Source organism: Aulostomus chinensis, chromosome 3 (genome assembly GCF_037954235.1).
Source record: "Aulostomus chinensis isolate RoL2024-O1b breed Wild chromosome 3, RoL_Achi_v1.0, whole genome shotgun sequence".
NCBI lineage: Eukaryota > Metazoa > Chordata > Actinopteri > Syngnathiformes > Aulostomidae > Aulostomus > Aulostomus chinensis.
Genome location: NC_141322.1, coordinates 22818601 through 22845064, shown reverse-complemented (window position 1 = coordinate 22845064; position 26464 = coordinate 22818601). Strand labels below are relative to the sequence as shown.

The window sequence follows — 26464 nt, the reverse complement described above, 5'->3', positions numbered from 1 at the left end:
AACACAGAAAAACCAGTCAAATGTGTTGTTCTAAAGAGCAGCTGACTGATTTGGACGAAAGGGTGAATGACACGAATTTAGGAAGGGAGGTCACATCGGTACAAAGAAAATCTCCAGTTTTGTTCACAAATTCAAGAACGGAGAACATTTGTGTTGTTGTTTTTTTCCTGATGCACTTCAATACATAACAAAACAAAAAACAAAATCCCGTTTGCCTGAATAAAAAAGTGCGAGTCAGATTTAATAAACAGTAGTCTTGAGTAAATGTATGAATGGGTGCGCTCACATAAAAGTCATTTAAAAATACCCATAAGTTTAAAGAATGTTCGTGTCCATCAAGTGTATTTACAATCAAAATTCAACTGCTTAAACATTTACGAGATTAAAATGGAACGTGACAATAAACCCATGGAGGTTTAAAACTACTTCTTAAAAAATACTAATCCTTGGGAGAATTTATAAAATTATACCATATGATACACCACAGCCGAGTGTGTACCCCTAAAAAATAAGACCCTAGTTGACTTCCCAGTTGTCTTTTTGCACTATTGTAACATATTTGCCACGTAGAATGCAGTTTCTGCAAGATCAGGTTGACTCATTCATACGTCTCTGTGCTACTTAATGAGTTTTACCCGCCTTTGAGTGTGACTGTTCCGACTGACATTTGTGTCATAAACCAGCATTCGCCATCACAGTTAATTTTGAGCGGTGAAATGGGAAAGAGGTCTAAAACAGTTCCAGGCAGGAGCTTTGTTTCCTCATAAGCATGAATGTCATTTTGTATTGCAGGAGTGTGTTGGATGGAAAGCAAAAAAAAAAAAGAAAAGAAAAGTTAATGGCCAGGAATACTACCAGATATGTCTAAATGTATTTCCAAGATTTCACTCATCCGTCTTTAATTTTAGAATCCATCATGTGTCTCTGAAGATTGCGGTCTACACCTCCCCCCCCCCTCCCTTCCTTTTCCTTTGCTGTGTTTCATTCTCCTCTATCTTTCTAGTTGGGTCTTTAATAATGAATTCAGCTTAGAGGCTTCTCAGTGAGACTGCTCATAGTTCACAGTGTAAGCACGTGCTCACAACTCTCCAGCACACACCACAAATGAAGTCTACATTTAACAACACACACACTTGGTCTTTCTCTGAGATTCCTGAAAAATTCATGGCATCCAGTGTGCCAACACATTTCCAAGGAAGGCATCAGCCTTGAGCGCCCCGCCATCGTCTGATCATCTCCCTCCAGTTGTGCGAGGCCGTCTGAACAGCTGCCTTTGATGATGGCAGTCCGTTATTTTAATGCGTTTATCAGCGGCGAAGCAAAAGCATCCATGTTTGGTCAAACTTCATGTCTTTGACCATCGAGAAACACTCCATGGATCTTGGTGTGGCATTTGATAAGCTTATCGCCATGACTTCAGTGCAACTTTCTCTGCTATTGATCATTGTAAATGTCAGTGTAGACAAATGAGACTGTCCTCGAGAACATCCTGACAGGTCGTCACTGCGACAGCAAAAAAAAAAGAAAAAGAAAAAAAGAAATCCTGTATTGAAATTCAAGTGGGTAAAGCAATCTAGTGGTCACAATTGCAAGAAAGGCAGGTGACGTCAATATTTGGTGAAAAGGTTCACATGAAGAAGCAGGTTGGTGGTGGTGCAGGTATCTCACACACACACTAGTGCCCTGGATGCAGTGCCCCGTCCACCGGCACCTCTGTTAGCGTCGCCTAAACCAATGTTAATTGGTAGATGCTAGTACGGTGGCTAGGTGGGCGCCGTACTAACTGCTAATGGTAGCGGGGAGGTGGCGAGTGGGGCGCAGGTGCTTAGTCTGACAAGTCAGCCACAGTTGGCTGCATTGGCGCAGCTACAACAAGTGACTCATCCAACTTCAAATCACGCTGTCAAATAGTCATACCAGCACCTCCCGAGTGTGGATCCTGCTCTGGAATAAATAATTATGAAGGCATTTCGATGGTACAATGCTCATGTGTGCCGAGTGCTCTCTAGTTTTAATATATCATCCGTTTATTATTGTAATTTTTGAAAAAGTACTGGATGAAGAATTACCTCTGGGAACACATTCATTTTTAAAAATGCACCAAAATCCCATAATAGAAATTATAAATGACTTTACACCCTTTCAGTGATAAAATACTACCAGATGGCTCATCAGTATTTACATCCCAGTAAGACTGCACAACAGCCTTGTAACATACACTCCCTCTGTTAAGGTCATTACGCCGTCAAAGAGTCTTGAGGAATTACCGCTAAAATCATTTGTAATGTTATACCTGGATGTGTTTGATCGATGTGTGGATAGAAATCAGTGAGCGGAGGTTTCTGAGGAGAGAAGACAGACATCAATCCTAATTTAGTTTCCAGAACTGTGAGGTCGGAGGGGAAAGGGAAACAGCAGAGGAAACGCCAGCGTGGGATGGAGGGGGCCACCTCGCTGCATCGCTGAGGTGAGAGGGTTGAAACCACACTCGGCCTTAATGAGACCTCAGACGCAGGCTAGGAGAAGAGATCGGTGCCAAGCTGGTACTTTCCAATGTACCATCATCCTCTGTCTGTTAAATAGATAGTAGTAGAACTGTTACTGAGCTTCTGCTGCATCACAATGCAAGTAAAACTTATCTCTGTAAAACAAGGTCTGGTCAGAGATGTGAGTTTAAGACTCTGCCGAGTCCTGAACCGAGAACAGTTGAATCACTGAAAAGACGGCGTTGGATCGGTTCCACTGACGATGAATGGGAGACTTTTTCTGAATACTGGATGCAAACCAGGGTGATTTTCCAGGGATATGAGCAGATTTCCTGGTTCAGAAATGATCAGTTGAATGAGTTTCATCAGGGAGAAAGATGGTATCAGCCTCCTGTTGGGTTGACTAGAGATGATAAACACTTCAATTCTCCTCAGCTCAGAAGACTTTTTGAAAATAATGATAAGAGGCCTGCATTCCCCCTCCAGAGAAGTGTTTCTCTTCTCCCCACAGTTGAATGTTTGAGTTTCAGTGTGTGGAATCATGTTTGCGCAGGATTTAAGACTTGACAGCAGTCATCACATTCATCGGTGTGCCCTCTCTGTGCACACGATCGACAGTCTGATTTTTTTTTAAGGGGCGGGGCTTGTGTGGATAATTTGTGACATCATACAGAGTTTGAAATCCATCAGTGCGCAGCATGAGGGAACTTAAAAGCCTCACGTGCGCAAACACTTGGACTGGTCATTAGTGAAGCAGGAGACATCAGCATAGATTATTTAATTACCATGTCTGTATCTTCTGGGGTGGTTAATGAGGACACACATTTATTAGAATAGTCAAAGGTCAACAGCAATCACACAAACGTCTAATATCATAAAACGATGAAGGTCGCCTTGAATGTGACACCACAGTGTTCTTCAAAACACTTTACACTTTTCTAAACTTTATTTATTGTCTAAAATTGTTCTTAGTCGACAGAGTTCTGTAGATTTTAGAAACAAGTGAGCATGAGAGAAGAAATTTGACATCGTCACGTGATAATGGCATGGTATCAGCGGTGCGCAGGCTTGCGTCCACTCAAATACCAATATTGGCATTTTATAGAGTATTGGAGGCATCTCTGGTACTGGTACTGGTACTGGTACAACTCCTTCTTCTCCAGTTATTCCAGTTGTGGTTATAGCTGGTGAGCAGACTGTAAAAACACGACGAGCAGCCCCCCGTAAAGTCAGATCTTTATATATTACCACGCGACTTCCAACCCTGACACGGTTTATCGTAGCGAGTCTCAGAGGGGAGTCACCAAATAAATGCATCCATTTTTCCTGTGTAGCTGTTGGAATTTAGAAAGCGCTGCAACAGCATAAATGTCGAGCAATTTAACTGTTCGTTTGACCATAAATGATGATCCGACAGTTGCAGGTACTGGGAGTGATATAAAAATAGACTTTCAGGTTAGGTTTCCACTTGAGGTCAATGTTCTCCTTCCCTGAGTGGCACAAACTGCTCCTCATGGGTTTCGTCTCTCCTACATCCCAGCTAAGTCAACCCCCCCCCCCAAAAAAAACCTCCACATGATGAGATTTATCTTGTCCTTCTTTAGGTTCTGCGTGGATTTGAGTAATATTTTTGGTATATGACTTTTCATTCGAAGAAATAACATCTCCTAACAGGCCAGCTCCGGCTTTGGCGAGACCAATGGGAGTAATAGACCGAGTTCATCTCAACACCGCAGCTCAGAAAATGACATTACCATTCGAGAGTAGAGATTTATGATGGAATCAAATGTTTTTCCATCTGGCAGATAGTGTGTGTGTGTGTGTGTGGGGGGGGGGGGGTTATTGGGTTTTTTTGTTGTTTTTTTTTAAACGTATGAATTTTGCCTCTGAGTCTATAGAAATAGATTCATAATAATTATATTTTCAGTCGGTCGCATTGATGGTCAACTTTCTTTGTGTGGCTGCGTTTCATTTGCCATTTCAGTATCAGAACAATTAAACTGATTAAAACACTCAAGTGCAGCCGTGCAGTGAGGAGAGCAACTTTCTATTGTGAGAAAGAAAAATAGGTGTATATGGACACAATGGTGGTCACAGTCGCTTCAGTTGTTATTTGTCTCTTTCATTACACGAGTGTTAGTCATCTTCTTCTTTCTGATGGTTTTATAACCTAGCTCATGTGTGCTCTCCGACATCCGTGGAGGAAAACATTTTCTCTACAACGGCGCTGGTCAGCTGAGATCCCTGATCGGTGCTCTTCTGAGCTGTGTGAGGTGGAAATGTCAACCAGGATTAATCGATAGCTGGATTAAAAAAGAAAAGCGACCGTTGTTTGATTTGGCTTCCATTTTATCAAAACTGTTCAAACCGCACCCTCGCAGTTGTTGTTAAATTCTTAAAAGATTCAAAGCGAAAGATGAAATGCTTCATCCTTCAGACTGTGACGCTCTGGGCTGTCACAAATGAAAACTGACAGTTTGGGGGAGAAGTTTAGCTAATTGGTGGTTGTTGATCCATTTTATTGATAAAATGGAATGTTTTTCATTGACTTACTCTGGGGTTGTTATTTGTTTGCTAATGCTTCTTCAGTGCATTTATTTTCCTTTTAACTTGTGACTACACTCCATTTTTAAACGTTCGTAACAGTTGTGTCACTTAAATAGGTAAAAAAACAAAAACCTCACAAGGACAAGCACATAAATAGACATAATGAAGCTAAACATAACCGCAGATTGTGAGCTGACACAATGCTACTGCTACTAAATATGGTCATCATTAACTTACTTTCCCCAGTATTTACATGACTTTGCTTTCGAGCTCATTCTTTGCATCGTTTTTATGTTTTATTTCGATTACAGCAACAATTCACTTGGAATTTATCCCAAATTGTCAAAATTATTCATACACTGACACAGATTTTGATAAACATGTATCGCTCATAATGGGAAATGCAATGGGCTGGTAACCATGTATAACATGGAATAGCCCGGAAAAGTCATAGAATGTGAAAGAAAAAAATAAGCAATGATTTTGAAAAAAAAAAAAAAAAAGAATAAGAAAAATAGGGGCGGCACGGCGGTGCAGTGGTCAGCACTGTTGCCTCACAGCAAGAAGGTTCCAGGTTCGAGCCCTGGCTCGAGCACAGGATCTTTCTGTGTGGAGTCTGCATGTTCTCCCTGTTCCTGTGTGGGTTCTCTCTGGTACTCCAGCTTCCTCCCACAGTCCAAAGACATCAAGAAGGGACGAGGCTGATTGATACTCTAAATTGTAGTAGTGTAGGTGTGACTGTGAGTGTGAATGGTTGTCTGTCTCTGTGTGTGTTGGCCCTGTGATGGACTGGTGACCCGTTCAGGGTGAACCCTGCCTCCCACCTGAAGGCTGCTGGATAGGCTCCAGCCCCCCGTGACCCTTAACAGGATAAGTGGTAGAAAATGGATGGATGGATGGAAGAACAAGAACAGAATATTTGGGGGTCACATACATTTATATGCCGGTACATTAGAGTATGTGGGTTGATTAATGTTGACAGAAAAACCTGTAGTTCATTTAAATGTACTTGGTTGTAATGTGGTAAATGTTGGCTTAGATTAATATTTATCTTTCTAAATGTTATTTGTCACAATGTCTCAGAGGACATACAGTATGGTGATGACAATACGCCTTAAATCATCCAGATTTAATGGCTTAAAACCCTGTATTTGTTGTCTATAAGCGCCCTTTTAAATGACTTGTTGACTTTTAAACAAATTCCATAGATGCTGGTGGCACTTTATTGTGAGTAAAATTCCAAGTGATGATGGTTGTGTGTAGACAAACGTGCGTGGGCACACACGCACACACACACACACACACACACACACACACACACACACACACACACACACACACACACACACACACACACACACACACACAGATTAGCTGCACACTCTCTAAGAGCCTGTTGTTGTCCGTGAGGGGAGTGGAAACACAAGAGCCCTGAAGTTGTAGTGTGTCTGCTTGTGTACTTGTGTGTAGGCAATAGTATGTGTCTGTGTTTTGTTAGTGTGTGTGTGTGTGTGTGTGTGTGTGTGTGTGTGTGTGTGTGTGTGTGTGTGTGTGTGTGTGTGTTATGCGTGACGAGTATAAAGAGCCATTGTCTGCAGCTGGTGCATTCCCCCACTCGTCCTCTCTGCAGCTGTGAGGAAATCAAACGCTCCTCTTTTCCCCTCTCTGCTGCTGTCACAACCTGCTGACGCCTTATTAGGTCATCGGTGGTGAAACGTAGTGATGACCCAGTGAAGGGTTGGCTAGTACTGCAGGTACACCCGCACTGTAGAGCTGCTAGAACTGGAGACGCCCTGTAGATCATCACTCTGACTTCCAGCTTGAATGTAAACTTCATTGTTGCAACTTCAAAACATACTGAGCCGATGATGTATCCACCTGGTGAGACAACGAGTGGCTCCCTGGCTCGAAAGTTCAACCCTGCAGCTACGTCTGCAACCCTTTCTGTCTCAAACCACTGTGAGAAATTAGAAAATAAGCAATCAGATCTTCCACCCACTTGTAACACAGACTGGTTCTTAGGGTTGACACCGCTGGCAGAAAAGAGTATTTTAAAAAATGCATCTCTCAAAGCAACAAGAGGTAAATTTGGTAGAATGAACAGCCCTCTAAGAGAGAAATAGACTCAAGAACAGTCATGAAACAAAAACAGGAGTATGCATTCGAAGAATTTCTCGACAGAAAATACCTTTTTGATGATATTCCGGCCAGATTTACTGATTGGCTGAAGGAGCTTGTCCGTCAGGGCAGGTACTTCGCCCTCCCACAGTCCGGGCACAGGGAGCCACACCAGGCTCGAGATATTATCTATCATTTAGCAGTTACAGCAAACTGGTTGTGGCTACAGAACAAGAGGGCACGCAAGACTCTATTTTTGCATCGAACAAGCAAAAGTGCGTGAAAGTGACTCAGCAGAAAAGGTTATCATAAAGTGTATAGAATGTACCGTGTAGGACTATTGATTAATCAGCTAATCCATGGGAAAACTCATTTGTATATCTTTGCTTCTTCTTCTTCTTCTTCTTCTTCTTCTTCTTCTTCTTTTCAAATCATTATTCTTATTGTGTAAAAAAAGCCATGTAAATATGTCCATACTGATTCCAACATAGATTCCTCACATGGTCCTTCTTCCAAATAACGTTATTTTCCTTTTTTATTGTGTCGTCTGGTGTATAAAAATTAATAAAAGCACACAAAGAGAGCCCAACGCTGCATGAGGGGGAGACACGAGTATATTTCCTTCAGATATAATAATCTTTACAATATGTCACGCTTGAGTTTCAGTTTGGTTTTGAAGCAGAGTTTTTGTTTCGATTCTAAAAAGCTCCTAACTTAATTTCTCCAAATCTACAGAGTGTTACAGCAGCTGTTCTGTTACTAAGAGACAGCCTGGAACAAACACGAGTTTTATTGGATCGGATTTTTTTTTTTTTTGGAGTGATATAAAAACACAACACTGTCCACAGACAAACACTGAAAATGAGGCTACAACAGACAAATATGACTTTAGAATTATCCTTTGGAGGTAAATACAAAAAACAACAAAAAAAGAGAGCCTAATTTCACTCAGGATGTGTCCACTAACAACCTGCTGACTGAATACTCTAAATTGTTTGTCATAGATGGAGTGAAAGTGATGAGGAGATCAGAGGAAAATGAGTCACAGCCTAAACATAATTCCTAACTGACTCAGCCTGCAAGTTATTTATTAAAACTCGTGTTTTATTTAGTATTGAGGACATTAATCGGACAGAAGGGTAATAATGTTGCCCGAGTGACTCGTAAACAGGCAGGTCAGTGGTTACTGTTGAGAAACCAGGGTACAGTCCTGAGTAAGTAGTGATTTTACAGTCCCAGGAGTGCATTCTATAGTTTGGGGGGGCCTTGATTACAAAATCCTGGACCTGGGAACAATGAGGATTAACTGAAGGATCATCTGGAGGGTCCAAGATCACATTCAGCCTCACGTTATTGAAGTAGAACTTAATTATGATGTTTAAATGTCTGTAAAGAATGCTAATGCATCTCAGTACATCTACGTCACCTCAAGCGAGCCCGAGCTTATTATGTTGGCGGGCCAAACTGTCGCTGAGTTCCCTTTGATAAATACCAAACTTTAACTTCTGAGTAACAACTTAACATGTTTCACAGAGAATAAGGTGCATATTTTTTGAGGGGCTTGTGTTACATTACAGGTCAGGTTTCACTCTGCTACCTGATCAAACAGTGGATAGATCATCAATTACTTAGGATCCTCATTTATTAGAATAGAAAGTTAGGGGGGGGAAACCAACTCAGCAGTTTTTACAAAGTTATTTATTGATAAACTTAAGCCTGTTATTTTCTGAGTCATTTCTTTATTCATCTAGCAGGACAAACTGAATCAAATGTGCCATTTTTGGCTGCGGTTCTTGTTTTGACAGCCTTGATTCAAAAGCAATCTTAAAACTTACTTTAGTGTATTTTACCCATTCAGTAAACTTCTTCATAATGTTCTCATATATGCTGAGTTCTCCGTGAGTTATAAGCAATTTATTATAGAGTGACCATCAACTTAGAAGTAGCCTAATCTAACTATTTTTAATTAACGTTGACTGTGAGCCCGGAGGGAGACGCATGCGCAGTGAGTGAAGCAGGGGGAGCGTTTCCGTGAATGACCGAGAGGCTTCAGCCGCTCTGCACCTTTAAATCTCGGCGCTCCTCCCTCCGCCAGCAGCCTGCGGAGCCTCTTTAATGCATCCAGCGCAAATGATAAACCAGAGCGGCTCTCTGGTCCCGGTCAGCATGCACTAACAAAGAACATGGGTTTCAGAAGAAGCAGCATCAGCACCTCATCCCAAACCCCGACACACTGACATCCTCGGCCGGTTCGGTCCGAGTTGGAGCCGCTCGTTGGACGTTGGACGTCGATGGGCTGGAATGAGAGCTCCGCTTCTATCGGGCTGAAGGCAGGAGGGAAAGAAATCTCTGCATGTTTCCTGCTCCTAGCGGAGGGGCATGTTGGATGTGTGTGTGGGGGGGAGTGTGTGTCGGGTGAGTGTGTGTGCGCCTTCCGGAGCAGCAGCAGCAGAGGCGGCGGTGGTGGCGGCGGCAGCGGCGGCGGAGCTGGTGGTGGTGGAGGCGGCCGCGGGAAGGGAAGTTTAGCGCCGTGATTTGTTTCTTCCCTGTCGTGCGTGCGTGCGTGTGTGCGTGTGTGTGTGTGTTGTTTTTTTCTGAATGTGGCACCAGCGGACTGGCGGATTAAGGTTTCCCTGATGAGAATTACTCATGTGTGGAGCGGCTCTGTGATCGTGACTATGATGACGATATCGAGTAAGAGCGTGGAGTGGCTGCAGGAGGAGCTGGAGTCCGGGGCCACCTCTCTGCTGCTGCTGGACTGCAGACCGCATGAGCTCTACGAGTCCTCGCACATCGAGTCGGCCATTAACTTGGCCATCCCGGGCCTCATGCTCCGCAGGCTGAAGAAGGGCAACCTGCCTATACGCTCCATCATCCCCAACAACGAGGACAAGGAGAAATTCGTCAAACGGTGCAAAACGGACGTGGTGGTTCTGTACGATGAGGCGAGCTCGGAGCGGCAGGAGTCCGGGCTGGGGAGCTCCGTGCTGCTGCTGCTCCTGCAGAAGCTGCGGGACGACGGCTGCAAGGCTTTCTACCTGGAGGGTGAGATCAGACATCAGCCTTTCATTCATAAAAATATTCATCTGTCAAACTGAAAGCCTGGCAGTCATACATGTCTCTGCCGAGCAATTTTAGGATTTAAACTGGCTTTTGTTCCCTTCCCCCCGTCCCGAGAACATGGCATTAACGGGCACTTTTATTGGATTTGACTGTTGGTGTTTTTTTTGTAGCATGTTTACCAGAAATGAGTTCGCTGCGTACGGCAGTAAAATGACAAGTGATGGAAGCTTTTAAAACCAGGCTGATTCAGTCTTTGACTCCAGTTGGACGATTTTAAAGCAAAAAAAAAAAAAAAAGAAGAAAAAAATAAAAACATTTCTGTCGAACGAAATGCTGACTTACAGTAGATAACGTCAGGCTTTTCCAACGTTATGCAGCTCGGTGTCATTAGGATGAAGAGTGTCTCAATAAATAAAGCTGGGTCAAGTATGTTTTCAATTAAATGCTGCAGAAATGGCCCCGCCATGTTGCGATCCATCAGGAATAGACTGGCTTTTCTTTCTTTTCTTTTTTCTTTTTTTTTTTTTAGTATTTCTTTTCTATTTTTTCATGAATGAAAAGGGAAACCAGAACGGTGATCGTCAGATACTGACGCTACATGGATTTGAATATGGCAATACTAGATGGTGTGTGTGTGTGTGTGTGTGTGTGTGTGTGAGAGAGAGAGAGAGAGAGAGAGAGAGAGAGAGAGAGAGAGAGAGAGAGAGAGAGAGAGAGAGAGAGAGATCTGTGGAGGATAAACATAGAAATGTTGCAGTGGAACTGAGCTGCCATTCACAAAAAGTCCTCTGAGCTGAGTGTCCTCTACTGCTGATCCTCTCTGCTTTTCTCAATGGAGCACATCTGTCCAGCATGTTTGCTGCTCCGTTCCCATGTTAACCGACACGCTAATGACACGGATTGCTGCAAAACATGTAGATTAACAGATTTTTTTCCCATGAAGATGCACACATTTTTTTTTTCCTGTAAAAATGTCAGTGTGACTACAAAGCTGCAGGTACATTATGTAAAATCAGCCTCTGTTTCTGAGATATTGTGTGTTTTTTTTGTTTAAGGAATTGTATTATAAATGTGGTTAATTGATTTCTATACGTGTTTAACATTTACCACTTTTATTTTATTTTTTACATTTTTCAACAGTTACAAATGTCATTACTCTCTTTTCTTTTTCTGATTTTCTTCCTAATCTGAATTCAATACTCAACAGATTCGTGATGAAGCTCTTGTATCTGCTCTGCTGCCACTAAAATGGCTCATTCAGCCTCCCTCTGTCTGAAATGATTTTCTTCCATTTATTCTCATATTGACCTTTTTTTTCTGGTCTTTTATTGGACCTGCAGGTGGCTTCAACAAGTTCCAGTCAGAGTACCCGGAGCACTGCGAAACCAACTTGGATTGTTCCTGTCCCAGCAGCTCCCCGCCAACATCCGTCCTTGGTCTGGGAGGACTCCGCATCAGCTCCGACTGCTCGGACGGGGAATCTGACCGCGAACCGGGCAGCGCCACCGAGTCAGAGGGCAGCCCGCTACCCAATAACCAGCCAGCGTTTCCCGTCCAGATCCTGCCGTACCTTTACCTGGGCTGTGCCAAAGACTCGGCCAACCTGGATGTGCTCAGCAAGTACAACATCAAGTACATCCTCAACGTGACGCCCAACCTACCCAACATGTTCGAACACGAAGGAGACTTCAAGTACAAACAGATCCCCATCTCCGACCACTGGAGCCAGAACCTGTCTCAGTTTTTCCCAGAGGCCATTTCATTCATCGGTGAGTGGAAGTGGAGGAGGTGTTTTTTTCGTGTCAGGTCCTGTTCGGTTCAAAGTTGCAACAACTTTCATTTTGGATCCATCTAATATCAAAACTGAAAGGAAAGACGTTGTTTTTTTAAATTAAAAAACAAAATGTACCAGCTTTAAAAAAAAAAAAAAGTCAGGAAATATGAACATTTACCAGAATCTAACTTATTAAAGTCACAGGTGGGAAATTGATTGTCCGAAACCCCAAAGATCTTCAGCTAACTGTCACATGTGTGAAAGGAAAGCAGCAGGTGTGAACAAGCTGGAGAACAAGCGATCGACCTTCAGTTACAACTCCAGCCGGTCAGCTTGAGTACGATACACTCAACTCTACCTGCAGCTTAAGATAAAAAACTAACTTTAAACAGTAGCGCTGACATGGATTCTGCACAAATCCCCCGTGTCACAGTCAGCGGTCTCTGTTTTACAACCAGAGTTTTACCCTTCTTTTTGAAGAACTCTCAAAATGTAGACCGTTGAACACATGAAATCAATAAGAATTCACCGTCTTCCGCATCGCCTCACCCCGTTTCCCAACTATTTCCCGTCATTCCCGGTGACATAATTCCTAGAAGAATGTGAATGTCCCCTGTGATGAGTCAACCTCTCGTAGGGTTGTCCGGACCTCTCACGCTTTCTTTTATTCTGAGGAACGTTGTTGCTGCTCCTGCTCCTGCTGCTTAGGTGGGAGGAAGTGTGACATATGCCAGAGCCGGTTGGGGGGTGGGGTGGGGTTGGGTTGGTTTGGGTGGGGGTCGTGGCAGATTTGGGTCACCATGATGTTAATGGTGCTGGCTGTATCTGCACATTACATCACATCTTTTTGGCTGGAAAAGGAAACCCAGATGTGACCTCACACAGGATGGCTAACGGTTGTTTAAACGTGTGCTTGTTTGTTTTTATGAATCCACATAGAGAGAGAGAGAGAGAGAGAGAGAGAGAGGTGGAGGTTTTGTTGCACTCTAACAGGCTGAAGTGGAAGATTCCAGGGATCTTTTTATGGAACGCCAAAGTCAAGCCATGCAAAGCGCCATACACACAATCCAAAATCTGTTTCAGCGTGGATGAGGGTTGACACAGATATTATTTGACCTTCGAAGTCGTTCCTGTCGGGTTGTTGCCTCCTGATGACGTTTTTTTTTTTTTTTTTTGGCCCCAGTTTTATTGTGGAAAGTGAATACACATCACATATAAATTAAATTGGGCGTCCGGCAGCTTGAGGTTGTGAGCCAGCTGACCTCGATTCTACAATAAGAGATGCAGGCTGAGAGATCCGGAGGAGAGAGAGAGAGAGAGAATCACTTACTGCTCGTCTAATGGCCGTCAGTGATGCAAGCGCCAGGGTTCCGAATGGAGAGAAGAAGGTGGATGCGTGTTGCTGGTTAATAATGTAAGATGGCGCTTTTATTCAGGGTTTAGTCCTTGTAGAGAACAGAATGAAACAAGGAGGAAAAATGTTAGGAAGGTCAATTGAGGAAGGTCACGAGAAAATCATAGAGAATTGGGCATTTTGTGTGTGTGTGTGTGTGTGTGTGTCTCAATAACTTGTTGTTTTTTGCGAATATGTAAAGTTTGTCAAATCAATCTCATGAGTAAAGGAATCTGTCCATCTGTCCGTGGATTGTCCTGTGGGTCGCACCTGGCGCTGGCATTGCTGATGTATCATAGATGAGAAGGTTGAATGAGCGTTTATTTCATTTCTGGTCGTCAAAAGGTGGCCTTCAGCCCCGATGATAAAAATGTAATTACTTGATTATTAAGTGTCAGTTGACTCTTCGTGTGTTTCAGCATTGTCTAGGTCTTCGGGCGCGCAGCTTCACATCTCTCATCATTAAAGCCGCAGTACCTAACTTAACTTGACCTTCTCAGACGGGCAACGTTAGCAGCCAGCTAGTGACAAATTGGAGCATTTGCACATTGAGTTAGAAGTATAAACTGGCAGTGCGTTGATCTGATCTGGAGTCCGACACCTCCTGCTGCTACGTACCTGCTGGAGGCCTCAGCTGCTACCTTGCTAACATGTTAACTATGACCGCTGTCCAAGTTGGTTTGAAAAGAGACTTTTTGAATTTGATCTAATTGTTATGAAGCCGTAGATTTCAACAGTCCTCTGATCATTTATTTCTCCTCTGTCCTCCCCTCTCCCCCTCAGACGAGGCGCGCTCGAAAAAGTGCGGCATCCTGGTGCACTGCCTGGCGGGGATCAGCCGCTCGGTAACCGTCACTGTGGCCTACCTGATGCAGAAGCTCAACCTGTCGCTCAACGACGCCTACGACTTTGTCAAGCGGAAAAAGTCGAACATTTCCCCCAACTTCAACTTCATGGGCCAGCTCTTGGACTTTGAGAGGACGCTGGGCCTGAACAGCCCCTGCGATAACCACTCGTCCACCATGACACACGACCAGCTCTTTTTCACCACCCCGACCAATCACAATGTGTTTCAACTGGACACGCTGGAATCCACGTGAAACTGAATGGAGGAAAGGGGGACTGTCCCATCTGTGGGTCACGGTGGTGGTGTTACCATAGTAACAAGTGGCTGCAGTGGAGGGAAGCAGCAGTTTAATGAATGTTTTAGCTTCCTGAGGCTCGTTGTCTGAGAGCCTGGCCACAGAGCCTTTTTTTTTTTCTTTGAGGGGACGATGGAGGCCACAGATGCCACGTTAAAAAGGGGGACGGGGAGTATTTGTTTTGTTTTTGTTTGTTTTGTTTTTTTAACCGATAGGGAAAACGGGTGGGTTCACAATGGCGTCCTCCTCTGAGTTGCCTGAAACGGAGGAAAAGCTCAGATCAACTCATCTTGTAACAAGGAGCCAAGGAGAGTTCATTGACTGAGAAAACTGGGCGAAAGCCGCAGCAGGACAAACAGCTTTATACAAAGATAGGAACACAGAAAACCTAGCGCGCGCTCAACTTACCAGATGACAACATCTTCTTTGTCTTTCTGTCTCGGCTCTCGAAGCTGAGCTGACTGATGCCAAGTGGAGAATCTGGGATTTACTCTTGGAAATCTCACTCTACCGAATGTAGAGTTTTTAAAAACCAAGGAATTACCACACATAAACAAAGTATGTATGTTTGTACTGTGTGCTGTATGTATGTGAACGTATAGCAGATAATGTATGGGCAGTCCTTAACAAATTCAGTATGTCTATATGCATTTTTGTATATTTTTGTGTACATTTACGCACAAATCTATACCTTATATAAATATATACACATAGAAATCTTATCTTTGTCCAAAAAACAAAGTAATCCAATCCAGTAACGGCTGAAGAGATTGTAAAACTAAAGAAAGGGAATGGGTGGGCTAATGAAAACAAAGAGGAACGTTGTGATATTCCTAGTTTTTTTTTTTTCTTCTTCCTTTTTAGTTTCCTTGAGGTCGGTAATGACCTAATGCAGTTTGCACAGTGGTGTAGCCATTGACTTGTTGGCACTTGAGTCCGTGCTGGAAGCAGGCAGATAAAGAGACATTCAGAGGAGACGAGCAGAGAGGAGAGGCCAGTCCCAGGCTGTGACGAGACCTGACAGCTGCACAGTGCAGTGGGGAGGGAGCAGGAACTAACCCCCCGCCCCCCAAGTTGAAGGTTCTGGGGTTCGGTCCGGGTCAGGATGAGCTGTAGCCAAAACCACGGGGTCAAGAATTAGCAGTATTACTTTGACTGAAGTTACTAGCTGTGTTCTAGTTCCTCCTTCCTCCCCTGTGTGACTGTTGATCCAGTTGTTTCCACCAGCTCTTTGATTCCTTTAGTTTCACTTCATGTTGAACCTCCCTGGTTACTTCATCACAGCATGGTGAGGTCGGACAAACTAAACGGCTCTTAACTTTTGCACTTTGGACATGAACGTTAAAGCGGGTTGACTGGCGGTTTTATGGGCAGTTTATCTTAGCAACCTTTGGCAGAGAAGTGCCTCGACTCCTGTTTAGGTCTCTGGAGGAGGAGGACGGGTCGTGGCGTCGTGGACTGGAACTGGCCTCAGCTGCAGACTGCACTTATTTGTAAAGCTTCACGTCCCTTAACTGAATTTGGAGAGAGAGGTCTTTCTACAAATGGACGGCCCATTTCAAAGAAAATTTTGTCTGATTCACCCTTAAGCCTTGAGTATATTATATGACAGAAATATGGATACGAAAATATATATATATATATATATATATATATATATATATATATATATATATATATATATATATTATAGCACTAAGAGTAAACAGATCTATATTATTTTGTATACCTGAGCATGCTGTGGTACTGTATGCTCTCTAACAGTAGACTTAGCCACGTGTTGGATGTTGCTTTACTAGGAAGGAAAAGGAATGATGAGGACCGTTTTTTTAACTGCTGTTGCTGCAGGAAGCGGCGGCACACAGCATGTGGTCAAGGAGTTTCTAAGACCCTGTTCACACAACACCACTCGCATGATTGGAAAAGAAATCCTGCAGGGAAAAAAACAGCTTCTGGTTGCTTCTCGGACACTGTAGTCATCCTTTAATGTCAGGTTGATTTTTTTTTTTCCCTTCTTTAATAGGTGGAACTAGACCTCAGCACTTCATGTTTGTAAGGTATGGCGAGTCTCACGCAAGAACATTTCCATTCTAAACCGCTTGTTTCAATTTCAATCTCAACACTTGCGAGATTGTCAGTTTTATTGGTGCTTAAAAATGACGTAGCAAAACTCCGGCGTTCTCCATGAGCAGAAGCTGACACTGCAGAGCTTCAAGTCCTCCTGTTGCAGCTCAGCGCAAGAGAACATAAATTTAGCTGTCAGAAGCGCTACTGAGGAACCTGAGATGTACAGGAAGTAAGCTGTTCTTGTAGTCTACGCCATCAACACAGACCAAAAAAAAAAAGGGGGGAACAGGCGAAGATGCTAAAAATAAAACTAACTTGACTTGTCAGGGATGTGTGAGTCGACTTGTTCTGATACCGAGCCACCAAAATGTCTCAGATACGTGCTAACAAAGATAGCTTAATCTGAAAGAGGAAGCTGCCTCAACGAGAAGCTACCGTTTTAGAGCAGCGAAGAAGAAATTAATGACATGAAACATGAGTCGGATATTGTTAGTAAAATGTCAGCGATGTGTAAAATCACAAGCGTGAAACGTGCCGGGCCGTCAAATTGGAAGGTAAAAGAAGGTTCTACATGGCTTTGTTCTCACTTTGTGTTTGTTCATGTTTTACTGAGCCAGATCAACAACGATGACACATCCCATTGTATATACGGTTGGTACACTTATACTATATTTGTATGTATTTTCTTAATATGTTGGAGAAAGGACCAAAAAAAAAAGAAGAGAAACGGATCTGGTATCAGAACACGTTGACATGTCAGAGGAAACTTTTATTGGTGGGAAGATTCGGAGTAAAGGTTTAATTCCTGGTTAGGCGTCTCAGCAAAATGTCAGCGGTGATCACAGGTGAAGCTGCTAGGATTTGAATTTACTTTATATACTTAAGTTGATTTCGCATTTAATTTTTTTTTCTATAAAAGTGAAAATTCTGAACACAAAAACTGGCAAAAGCAGCAGGTTCTCTTCTACAAGTCACGTGTCACTGAAGACTAAATTTAGTCGTGTGTGTGCGTGGGGTTCTCGCGCGAGTCCTGATGGGTCGACTGGTGTGGTGAACAGGGTCTAAACAGAAACGCAGAACTGGGCTTGAGAGGGAACAGCAGTGGAATCTGAACAGGGTTGGTTTAGCTGGCCTTATATAATCTTTCTAACTTGTTTCTAATGCTGACTGTTCAATACTCTTTGTATCTCACTTTAGACAAACATTAACCTTTGTTATCTGTTATTTGAATCAAAATGCGGTAGTGTTAGCCGGCGAGCTGTCTTCTACCGCTACGGGTCACACGAGGTCCTCTTTGTTACTCTGCAATATAACTCCCCCCCCCCCCCCTAAAAAAAAAACACCAAAAAAAAAACCCTACCCTTTTTTGCAGTATTTTGTAATTTGAAGACCTCAACATTTTTAAATTCTTCTTTTGTACTATATCTCTTCTATATAATTCTACAAGATCCAGCTCCATATGGCTTGTGGACTGATGCATTTCACCAGGTGTCCAAACTCTCTCTCACACACACACACACACACACACACACACATGCATGTACACGATTGTGTTCTCATCACTTCAGAGTCACGTCCATCTCTTGGATATTTGTCCTAACGATAACCACTACTTGCCAAACCCTAAAACTTATTTTACCTAAATGATTCACTTTTTTCGGGATGTACTTTTGGTCTCCACGCTGGAGGAGAGTCCCCGCAATGGCTATGTTTACATGTATGCTAATATTCCACTGTTTTGCAGAAAAGAACAATATTCTGAGTTTTATAAGGGCCGTGTTGACGGCATATTCTGGTTGGATTTTTCCGAAGTTTTCAGTGTCAGCCTGGTTTTAGGAGCATTGTTTGACATGCTAGACAGCACATTTGGGATCTGGAGTCTATTCATTTTCCAGCTGTTTGCGATCGTGCGGCACATGGCCTCTAACAACCATGCGTACGTGTGCTAGTTTACTGCTAGCATGTAGCCTGCTAACAAGCAATATAACTCGTTTCCTTAGTAACCCAACATGTCAAAACGATGTAAGCAAACAGTTGAATATCACTCAGCACTTGCTTGTCTTTCATGAATGTACATCAGGAGATGTTACGATGGGGAAACTAGTTGTGGTTTATAATTGAACGGGACAGGAAGGGCACGATTACAGAACTTTAGCTCCGCCCTTCACCTTCCTGACAAGCCCGGCTGGAGTAATTTGAATTTTTGTGAGCTGTAATATTGTCATGTTCAGAATAAATACCAAAAAAAATCATAACAGTGGACTATGGAGCGCATGTAAATGTAGCCATTATGACAGTGTACGTCCACAGAACAGGAATAATACAAATGCGCGCGCGCGCGCACACACACACACACACACACACACACACACACACACAGCCGGAGCTGTGGTTCAGCATGCCAGTTATATTTCACAATAGATGATTACGCCACCTGACTTAAATAATTACAGGCTCTTTCTCCGTCTTGTTTTGATATCATGTGCTCTATGCTATTCCTGTGGCCTTTCAATGTTTATATATATATCTAAGTATATGTTATGAATTTATATGCAAAAGTTCTTCTCCTATTATAGCATCAGAGATGAAACAGTACTACCATGCTTGAATGGACTACCCATATCCCACTTCAACAATAAGGAACATTTTATTGAGGACTTGAACACTCGCGCCCTTCCACAGGGTTGAAATATATTTCAGTACGGAGCTTTTCTTTTTTTCAAAAGAATACGGTTGATTTCAAGCTGCTTTCTTGTGTTTTTTTTTTTTGTGTGTGTGTGCGTATGTCTGCCTGCCTGCGTGCGTGCGTGCGTGCGTCTTTGTAACAATGAAAGAGAAATCAAGTCTTTTTATTATTATTTTTTTTTCTCTGTTCATAAAATTTTGCCAGGTCACGGGAACGGCTGTTTCTGTGTCTTTAAACTTGTAGCTACATCTTGGTAAGAATGTGCTCAGGAGGGGAGGAAAAAAAACCATGACTGAGTGAAAGAGAGAGAGAGAGAGAGGAAGCGGTGTCAAAAAACAAAGGAAACGTTAATGATGGAAAAAAAAATTGTTACCTCAGTGAGGAATTTTTCAGGGATTTTTTTGACAATGCATCGTGTTACAGCTTCAGACACATGTTGAATAGCTGTTTTGTATTGTGCTGTAAACAGTTTTTAACACGATGGAATCTGTGTATAAACGGGGGCATGTTAACGGGGCAGTTTCACCTTTCTGTCTACTGAAGGAAATGCGATTGACCCTATGTATTGTACAGTATATTGAAACAACACCAGACATGTTTATACCGCAAATAAATATTGAAATATTTTTTTCTTTAAACTGTGTTTGTCAATTTTGAGCGTCAGTCATAACGGATGCAGAAGAATGTGTTGTGACTCGTCAGCTGTCAGGTGATTTAAAAAAAATCGAATTAATTACAGGATTTGTAATTAATTAATGTAATTAATCGCATTTTAATCTGATATCTGCCTAAGGTCCGAAAATAAAGAATTCGAATTCCACAACATTACAAAATTGTAGTGCAGGACCAATCAAATGAATTCACTAAGAATTTGAAATCCACATTTTTATCGGTCATTGAATAAAATCTAAGTCAGGGCATCTTAAAGCTGAGTCTCAAATAGGCACTTTGACTGGCGACGCACGTGTTAAGTGACGTGCCACTGCCACGTACTGTAGGGGTCCTTCAATGGGCCAAGTTTAAAACGCTCGTGTCGCATTGAGTGCTATAATTAATCTTGCGTTAATTCTTATAATGTGTTAACTTGAGGTGTAATAAATTAATCTAATTAACGTGTTGAATTGACAGCCCTAGTTGTGACGTGACGACGGCTCACATGGGACAGTATTTCTACCTTAACTGATTGGGTTTTTGTTTTGTTTTTTTAAGTTTGGGTTTTCTGTTCCCAACTTGGGACCATCCGACGATGTCAGAAAATAAATATAGTCATGAGGTGTGTAAAATGAAAGAGAATCAATTCCAGAAAGTTCGCATGACATTAAATATTTAATTAATAGATTTTTAATCTATTCAGCTGTTATTTTTTTTCTTTAGTCATTCATCAAAATTAGTTCTTTTCTAGATTTCATGGCAAAATAACCCACCCATCTGAAAACTCACAGGTGATTTTGTATGTTATTGTGTTTGTATTAGATAACTATCCATGGCAAAATGAGAGATTGCAATAGATATCTCAGCAATGGCCCTTTGATTCATGTTTTTCATTTGCAGTTATGAAAGACTGAACAACGTGGGCGTCAGTGGCAACATTCTCATTAAATGTTAGAGGTTCCTGCCAATGCCAAAAATCTGCTTCACATTCAAAATATTGAACTGTCAAAATATGACTTTAGTTTGGTTTTGAAGGGAATATTCGTCACTTCTTGTTGATGAAAAACGCAGCTAAAAATGTGAGGTTGTCTTAAATTTTAGTCTGAAATGTTGCAGGGTAGTTGGTAGTGGAACGAGTCACACCGGGATGTTAATTTCAGCGTGCGCAGCAGAAAACAAGATATCTAACGACTTGACAACGGGAAACAGCTTAGCTTAGCATAAGTCAAGAAACAGGAAGTTTTGCTTCATCCAAAGAATCAAAATCCAAATTTTAGCATTTAAAAAATTTCCTTTGCAAATTTTAAAACATATAAAATCTCAGTGTGTGAAAAACAGAATTTTCTGTCTCCGCTGGTTGTTGCTTAGCTCATAATCTTTCATTACTGTAACTAAACATTTTACTTGAATTTTTTTGGTGCAAATTAAACAGACCAGATGTAACATGTTTATTTGTTAGCGGTAGACGTGTTTTTGGGGAAATATTGTACTCTGTCTTACAGAGAAATGAGGAATAACTTCATCCTATACATGAATATATTGATGAGTGCACTTATGTGATCTTTGCTGACATTTCTGTCCTCTCAATTAGCAGCACATATGTACACGAGAGATGACATGGAGGAGGAGGAGGGAAGCTGCAACGTGTGGAGGTGAGAAGGAGAAGATGAGCTTAGCAGCTATAAATAATCCCCCCCCCTCCTTCACGTATCTCCTCATCTCCGCCCGTGTTGCCATCGCTTCTCCACCCTCCTCCGTTACTGTTCTTCTGCAGTTGTGCTCTCAAGTCTGTCACCTCGTGCTAATTCAGACAGGATATTAGCCACAGTGGGGGTGAAATAAAGGCCCCACCCAGTTTACTGAGAAAAAAGGGGCGGGATGATGGTCACTCTTTGGTTTTATGGCTACATGAGTAGCCCACGTGTCCATCATCATCATCATCATCAGCAGCAGCAGCAGCAGCAGCAGCAGCAGCAGCAGCATAGCATAAGAAACATCTCCAGCTCTACAGTGCAATAATTGGGAAGTTAACATGAGAGTTACAGGAATAAACTGACCGCCAGTCCCAGTGCTTCACACTAATTTCGATATTTCATCTCTGGCTTGTTTTGTGTTCCTAGATCCTTTTTTGATGGCTCTCTCCTGCCTGACAGAGTTTCACTGCCAAAAACAACAACAACAAAAACACTTCAGCGATCATTAAATGTTTATGAGGAAGAACCTCCATGAAAAGTCCATGTAAAATGGTTGAAAGAAGAACTTCAAGAAATTAGCTTGATGGGATCCTTGATTAGATATTATGGGCGATATCTTGAAAAAATGTGAGCATAGGTTGATAATTGGTTGAGAATTTGAGAGTGAAGAATTAAGCTCCCAGTATGGATCTGTGAGCTGTCTTTGGAACATTAACGAATGAATTTTGACGCTTCCGTGTTCATATCCTTCATCAACGCACATGCCGTCGTGCTCCTTCCTGTCAGAGGGAGGTTGGTCTCACCGCTGCCACCTGCTAACAGAGAAATTATGGTTCCCTGGAAAGTTCTAAAGGGCCGCTTTACCTGAAATGATAACTTCTGTCATAAGCGATATATTTGAATCAATATTGTCATTTGTTATGCGGCTCAAATGAATCTGAGACAGTAAATAAAACAGAGAGGACACAAGAGGGGCATCTGATCACATATGTCTCAATCAAAGTAAATGAAATAGTTTCTGTCTTGAACAGGAGTCTTGAGGTCCTGTCTGCTTTGTAAATGTCAGCCACGTACAGAATGTACTTTCCCAGTCAGCCGTAGCGACACACCTCCATAAAAGGGAGAAAACTGTAAACCCTATTGTTGTAACGGAGGAAAACGGTCAGTGGCACACAGGTAAGGTTTGATAAGAGAAGGTGGAGGATAAACTCCTTGTCAGTTGGCCTTCCTGTTACATAGCTCATTAAACACACACCTGAGGGAACTTTGAGCCCTAAAAATCATTGACATCACCTCTGACAAAGTGGTTCCTGTCATAAAAGCAAAACCTCACAATGGAAAATGATATAAGATAATGACAGCTTATGAATGTGTAACCACCCTGAGGATAAATAAATCTACAGCCCACGCTGTGTGTGGAGGCCAGATATAGTTAAACACTTAGATGATGCAGGCTCAGGCTTAGTGTGTGTGTGTGTTTGTGTGTGTGTGTGTGTGTGTGTGTGTGTGTGTGTGTGTGTGTGTGTGTGTGTGCGTGCCTCAGTGAGTGTTTGACTTTGATCCTGTCCTTTGTGAGCAAACACAATTCTTATCTCTGTGACATTACCCAAGAGGCCAAAGTCGTATTTGTTAAATGTTGAATGCAATTCTGATAATTTTCACAATTACAGTATTTATATACATCAATATTTTAACCCTAACAAACACTGTTTGGCAAACTATATTATTCTAAAGTACAAAGTACGGCTTCTGTTGGTGCTGGTGTACTGGTTGATGAATCTCTCCCCACTTGTCACCTGTCCAGATGTATATTGGGTGACAAGTTTAGAGTGATAATGATCTCCTTTCTTTACTGAATCTCTTTTCTATATTCTGTCCTACCCCCCCCCCACACACACACACACACACACACACATTGGCTCGTACACACACCTCAACCTCCTTCTGCCAGCTGGTGTAATGTGACTCCAGACAGGTTAAGGGTGACACGCTCGGAAGGCTAATAAAGCGCGCCGCACATCCGCTCACAAGTTAAAGAGTAACAGCAGCAGGTGATTACCAGCGTGCAGTCAGAGAGCACAGTTCAGTTTAACTGGATGACAAATCCTAATCACAATCATCATAATTCTGCAGAATCATTCCATATCTTTGAAATCTCAGGATGTTTAACTTATACTGACCTGTCAGAATATTGTGAAGAGTATATGATCAGATACTCTCAGTCCTGTGTCAAATGACCTTGTTTGTTTTCATCATATTTGGTCATCCTGTTTTTTTGTCTCCACATTTCTGGTTTACTTTTAGTCTTAGTCGGACAGGACTCATTTAGTCTCGTTGTTGTCAGTAACAGCTAACCTTAGTTTCTTCATGAGAAAGCAACAAAGATTTGTTATGGCTTTAAAAAGTTAGTTTTCCAATTGCCTTAGAATTTTAAGTTGATGGAACAAGAGAGAACAAGTTTGACAAGTGGTTTTGTAGTATATGTTAATTTGTTTTGAATAATTCCAAAATTACTGTAACTTTTAAAGTTATAATGTGGATTTTTTATTTAAGAAATGAATACTGAAGAAGAAATGAACGAAATACGTGACTTTTTGGTTAACTCTAAACTAATCAGAGTTATATTAGTTTCATGGGATGATTGGATTCCAAAGACATCAAGAGGGGACGAGGCTGACTGATACTCTAAATTGACCGCAGGTGTGTCTCTCTATGTTGGCCCAACCCCGCCTCTCGCCTGTTGATGCTGGGATAGGCTCCAGCCCTCCCACGACCCTTAATAGGAACAAGTGGAAGACAATGGATGGATTGATGGGATGAGATGATTGGATACACTACAGTTTTGTCATTGTCAAGAAGATAAAACAACAACAAACCTTCATTAGAACTCTTATCTGGATGTTCTATGAATTTTTAGTACTTTTTAGTTTTTAACTTTGAAGTTGGGCGGCATGGTGGTACAGTGGTCAGCACTGTCGCCTCACAGCAAGAAGGTTCTGGGTTCAAGTCCTGGCTCCAGCACAGGATCTTTCTGTGTGAGTCTGCTTGTTCTCCCTGTTCCTGTGTGGGTTCTCTCTGGTACTCCAGCTTCCTCCCACAGTCCAAAGACATCAAGAGGGGACGAGGCTGATTGATACTCTAAATTGACCGTAGGTGTGACTGTGAGTGGGAATGGTTGTCTGTTTATATGTGTTGGCCCTGTGATGGACTGGTGACCCATCCAGGGTGAACTCTGCCTTTCACCCGAAAGCCGCTGGGATAGGCTCCAGCCCCCCGTGACCCTTAACAGGATAAGTGGTAGAAAATGGATGGATGGACTCTTAAGTTTGTAGCATTGACTTTCTGCCCTTTTTAGTTTCTTTTGTAGTTCATGTTACTGGTCAGTTCCTGTTTTGTTTTGACATCATTTCCTCCTGTGTCTTCCTCCCCCCGTTGCAGAGTGACTCACCTGTTTCTCATCAAGTCGCTAGTCCTAGTCAGTAACAGCCCCGTTCCCAGGGTCTCTCATCCAATCAGCTCCTTCCCTGCCCTCGTCCTCTCCCACCTCTTCCTAGTTGTGTGATTTGCGGAGGTTGAATTTAAGTACACTGACACTGACTCATTGTCTGCTTAGTTCTGTCGGTTTGGTTTTGAAAGTTAACTCTCAGTTGCTGTTAAATTTTGTTTATTTCTCACGTCTTGCCTGCGAGCCTCTGTAGCACACATTTGGGTTGCACTTCTATCTTCAAAATCTGACAAAATACATCCAAATGTTTTGTTCTACACTTTGGGACCGAAGTTTTCTTTTCAGTTCTTTGGGCATTTGTGTGATTTGTGGTGGTGCTTCACTGAAAAAATATGCAGTGTTGGATGGATACTCATCAGCCTGCATGTTTAAATTAAGTTAATTTAAGTTGATGCTAAATAGGGAATAATGAATGGTAACAAGCCAAGGAGGCTTGAGAAAGTATCAACATAGTGTCATTACAATCTAGACCGTGATCAAGATGATGTCCAGAAGGCAAAAGCATTCTTCTTTCGACCACTTCATGTGCTCTGATCAACTGCCGAGAATAGGATCCAGGATCTACCACTTGATACAGAACACCTCCGCCGTCACAAGTCCCTGGTTATATCGAGAATGTTTTCACCAGGTTCCATCTAAATCTGCCCCCCATTATTTGACATATTCTCCTATGAAACCAGCAGCCAGACACATGCGGGCGATCACGTCACGTCCGTCACAGAGGCAGCAAGATTCACGTCAGCGTGAGGTCACCGTAATGATTTCAGGCCACAATGCTTTTAAATTCTCATTTACACACAGTTACTTCATGTAATATTATATTTTATGTGTCATGAATGAGAAAAAAAGCGTCACCAGCTGTGACGCTCCAAACACTCACGAGGTGATCGTGTTACTTTCAACGTGCATGGCAGCATTCACTCACATCTATTCTCACGCATCCACGCGTGTCCTTACAGGGGAGATCTTCTAATTGTTCAGCCTCCAGGTGACATCCAGCCATAAAATAATCAGTGATTCAACATGCTCTTTACCCTGCTACTCATGAATGATGAATGAAGAACTGTATGAGCTCCCCGGAGTCAGATTAGCACCTTGACTCCTTCAAAATTGCTGGATTGTCCTGGGAGTACCTTAGCGGCCTATAATACCATCTCAGCACGCTCCTCTTTCACCCCCCACCGCTCCTCCAAGACAAACTGTTAGATTATCAATGACTGGCGGATGTCGTGCAGGCACCAGATACCGGCGGGGTTGATCTCTACCGCTGAATAACAACTCAGAGAGCAGTCGGACGGACAGCAGGCTGGCATTTCCAGCTATAATATGAAGAATTTG

The 26464-nt window shown here is 42.4% G+C and overlaps 1 protein-coding gene across 1 annotated transcript; it reads left to right on the top strand.

Moving 5' to 3' along the window:
- Window positions 1–9255: 9255 nt before the first annotated feature.
- dusp7 (dual specificity phosphatase 7) lies at window positions 9256–19914 on the top strand. The gene is made up of 3 exons (XM_086199755.1): window positions 9256–10196; window positions 11555–11983; window positions 14165–19914. The coding sequence occupies exons 1-3, from the start codon at window positions 9788–9790 to the stop codon at window positions 14479–14481; spliced, it is 1155 nt and encodes a 384-aa protein (XP_086055881.1). The 5' UTR covers window positions 9256–9787; the 3' UTR covers window positions 14482–19914.
- Window positions 19915–26464: the final 6550 nt, after the last annotated feature.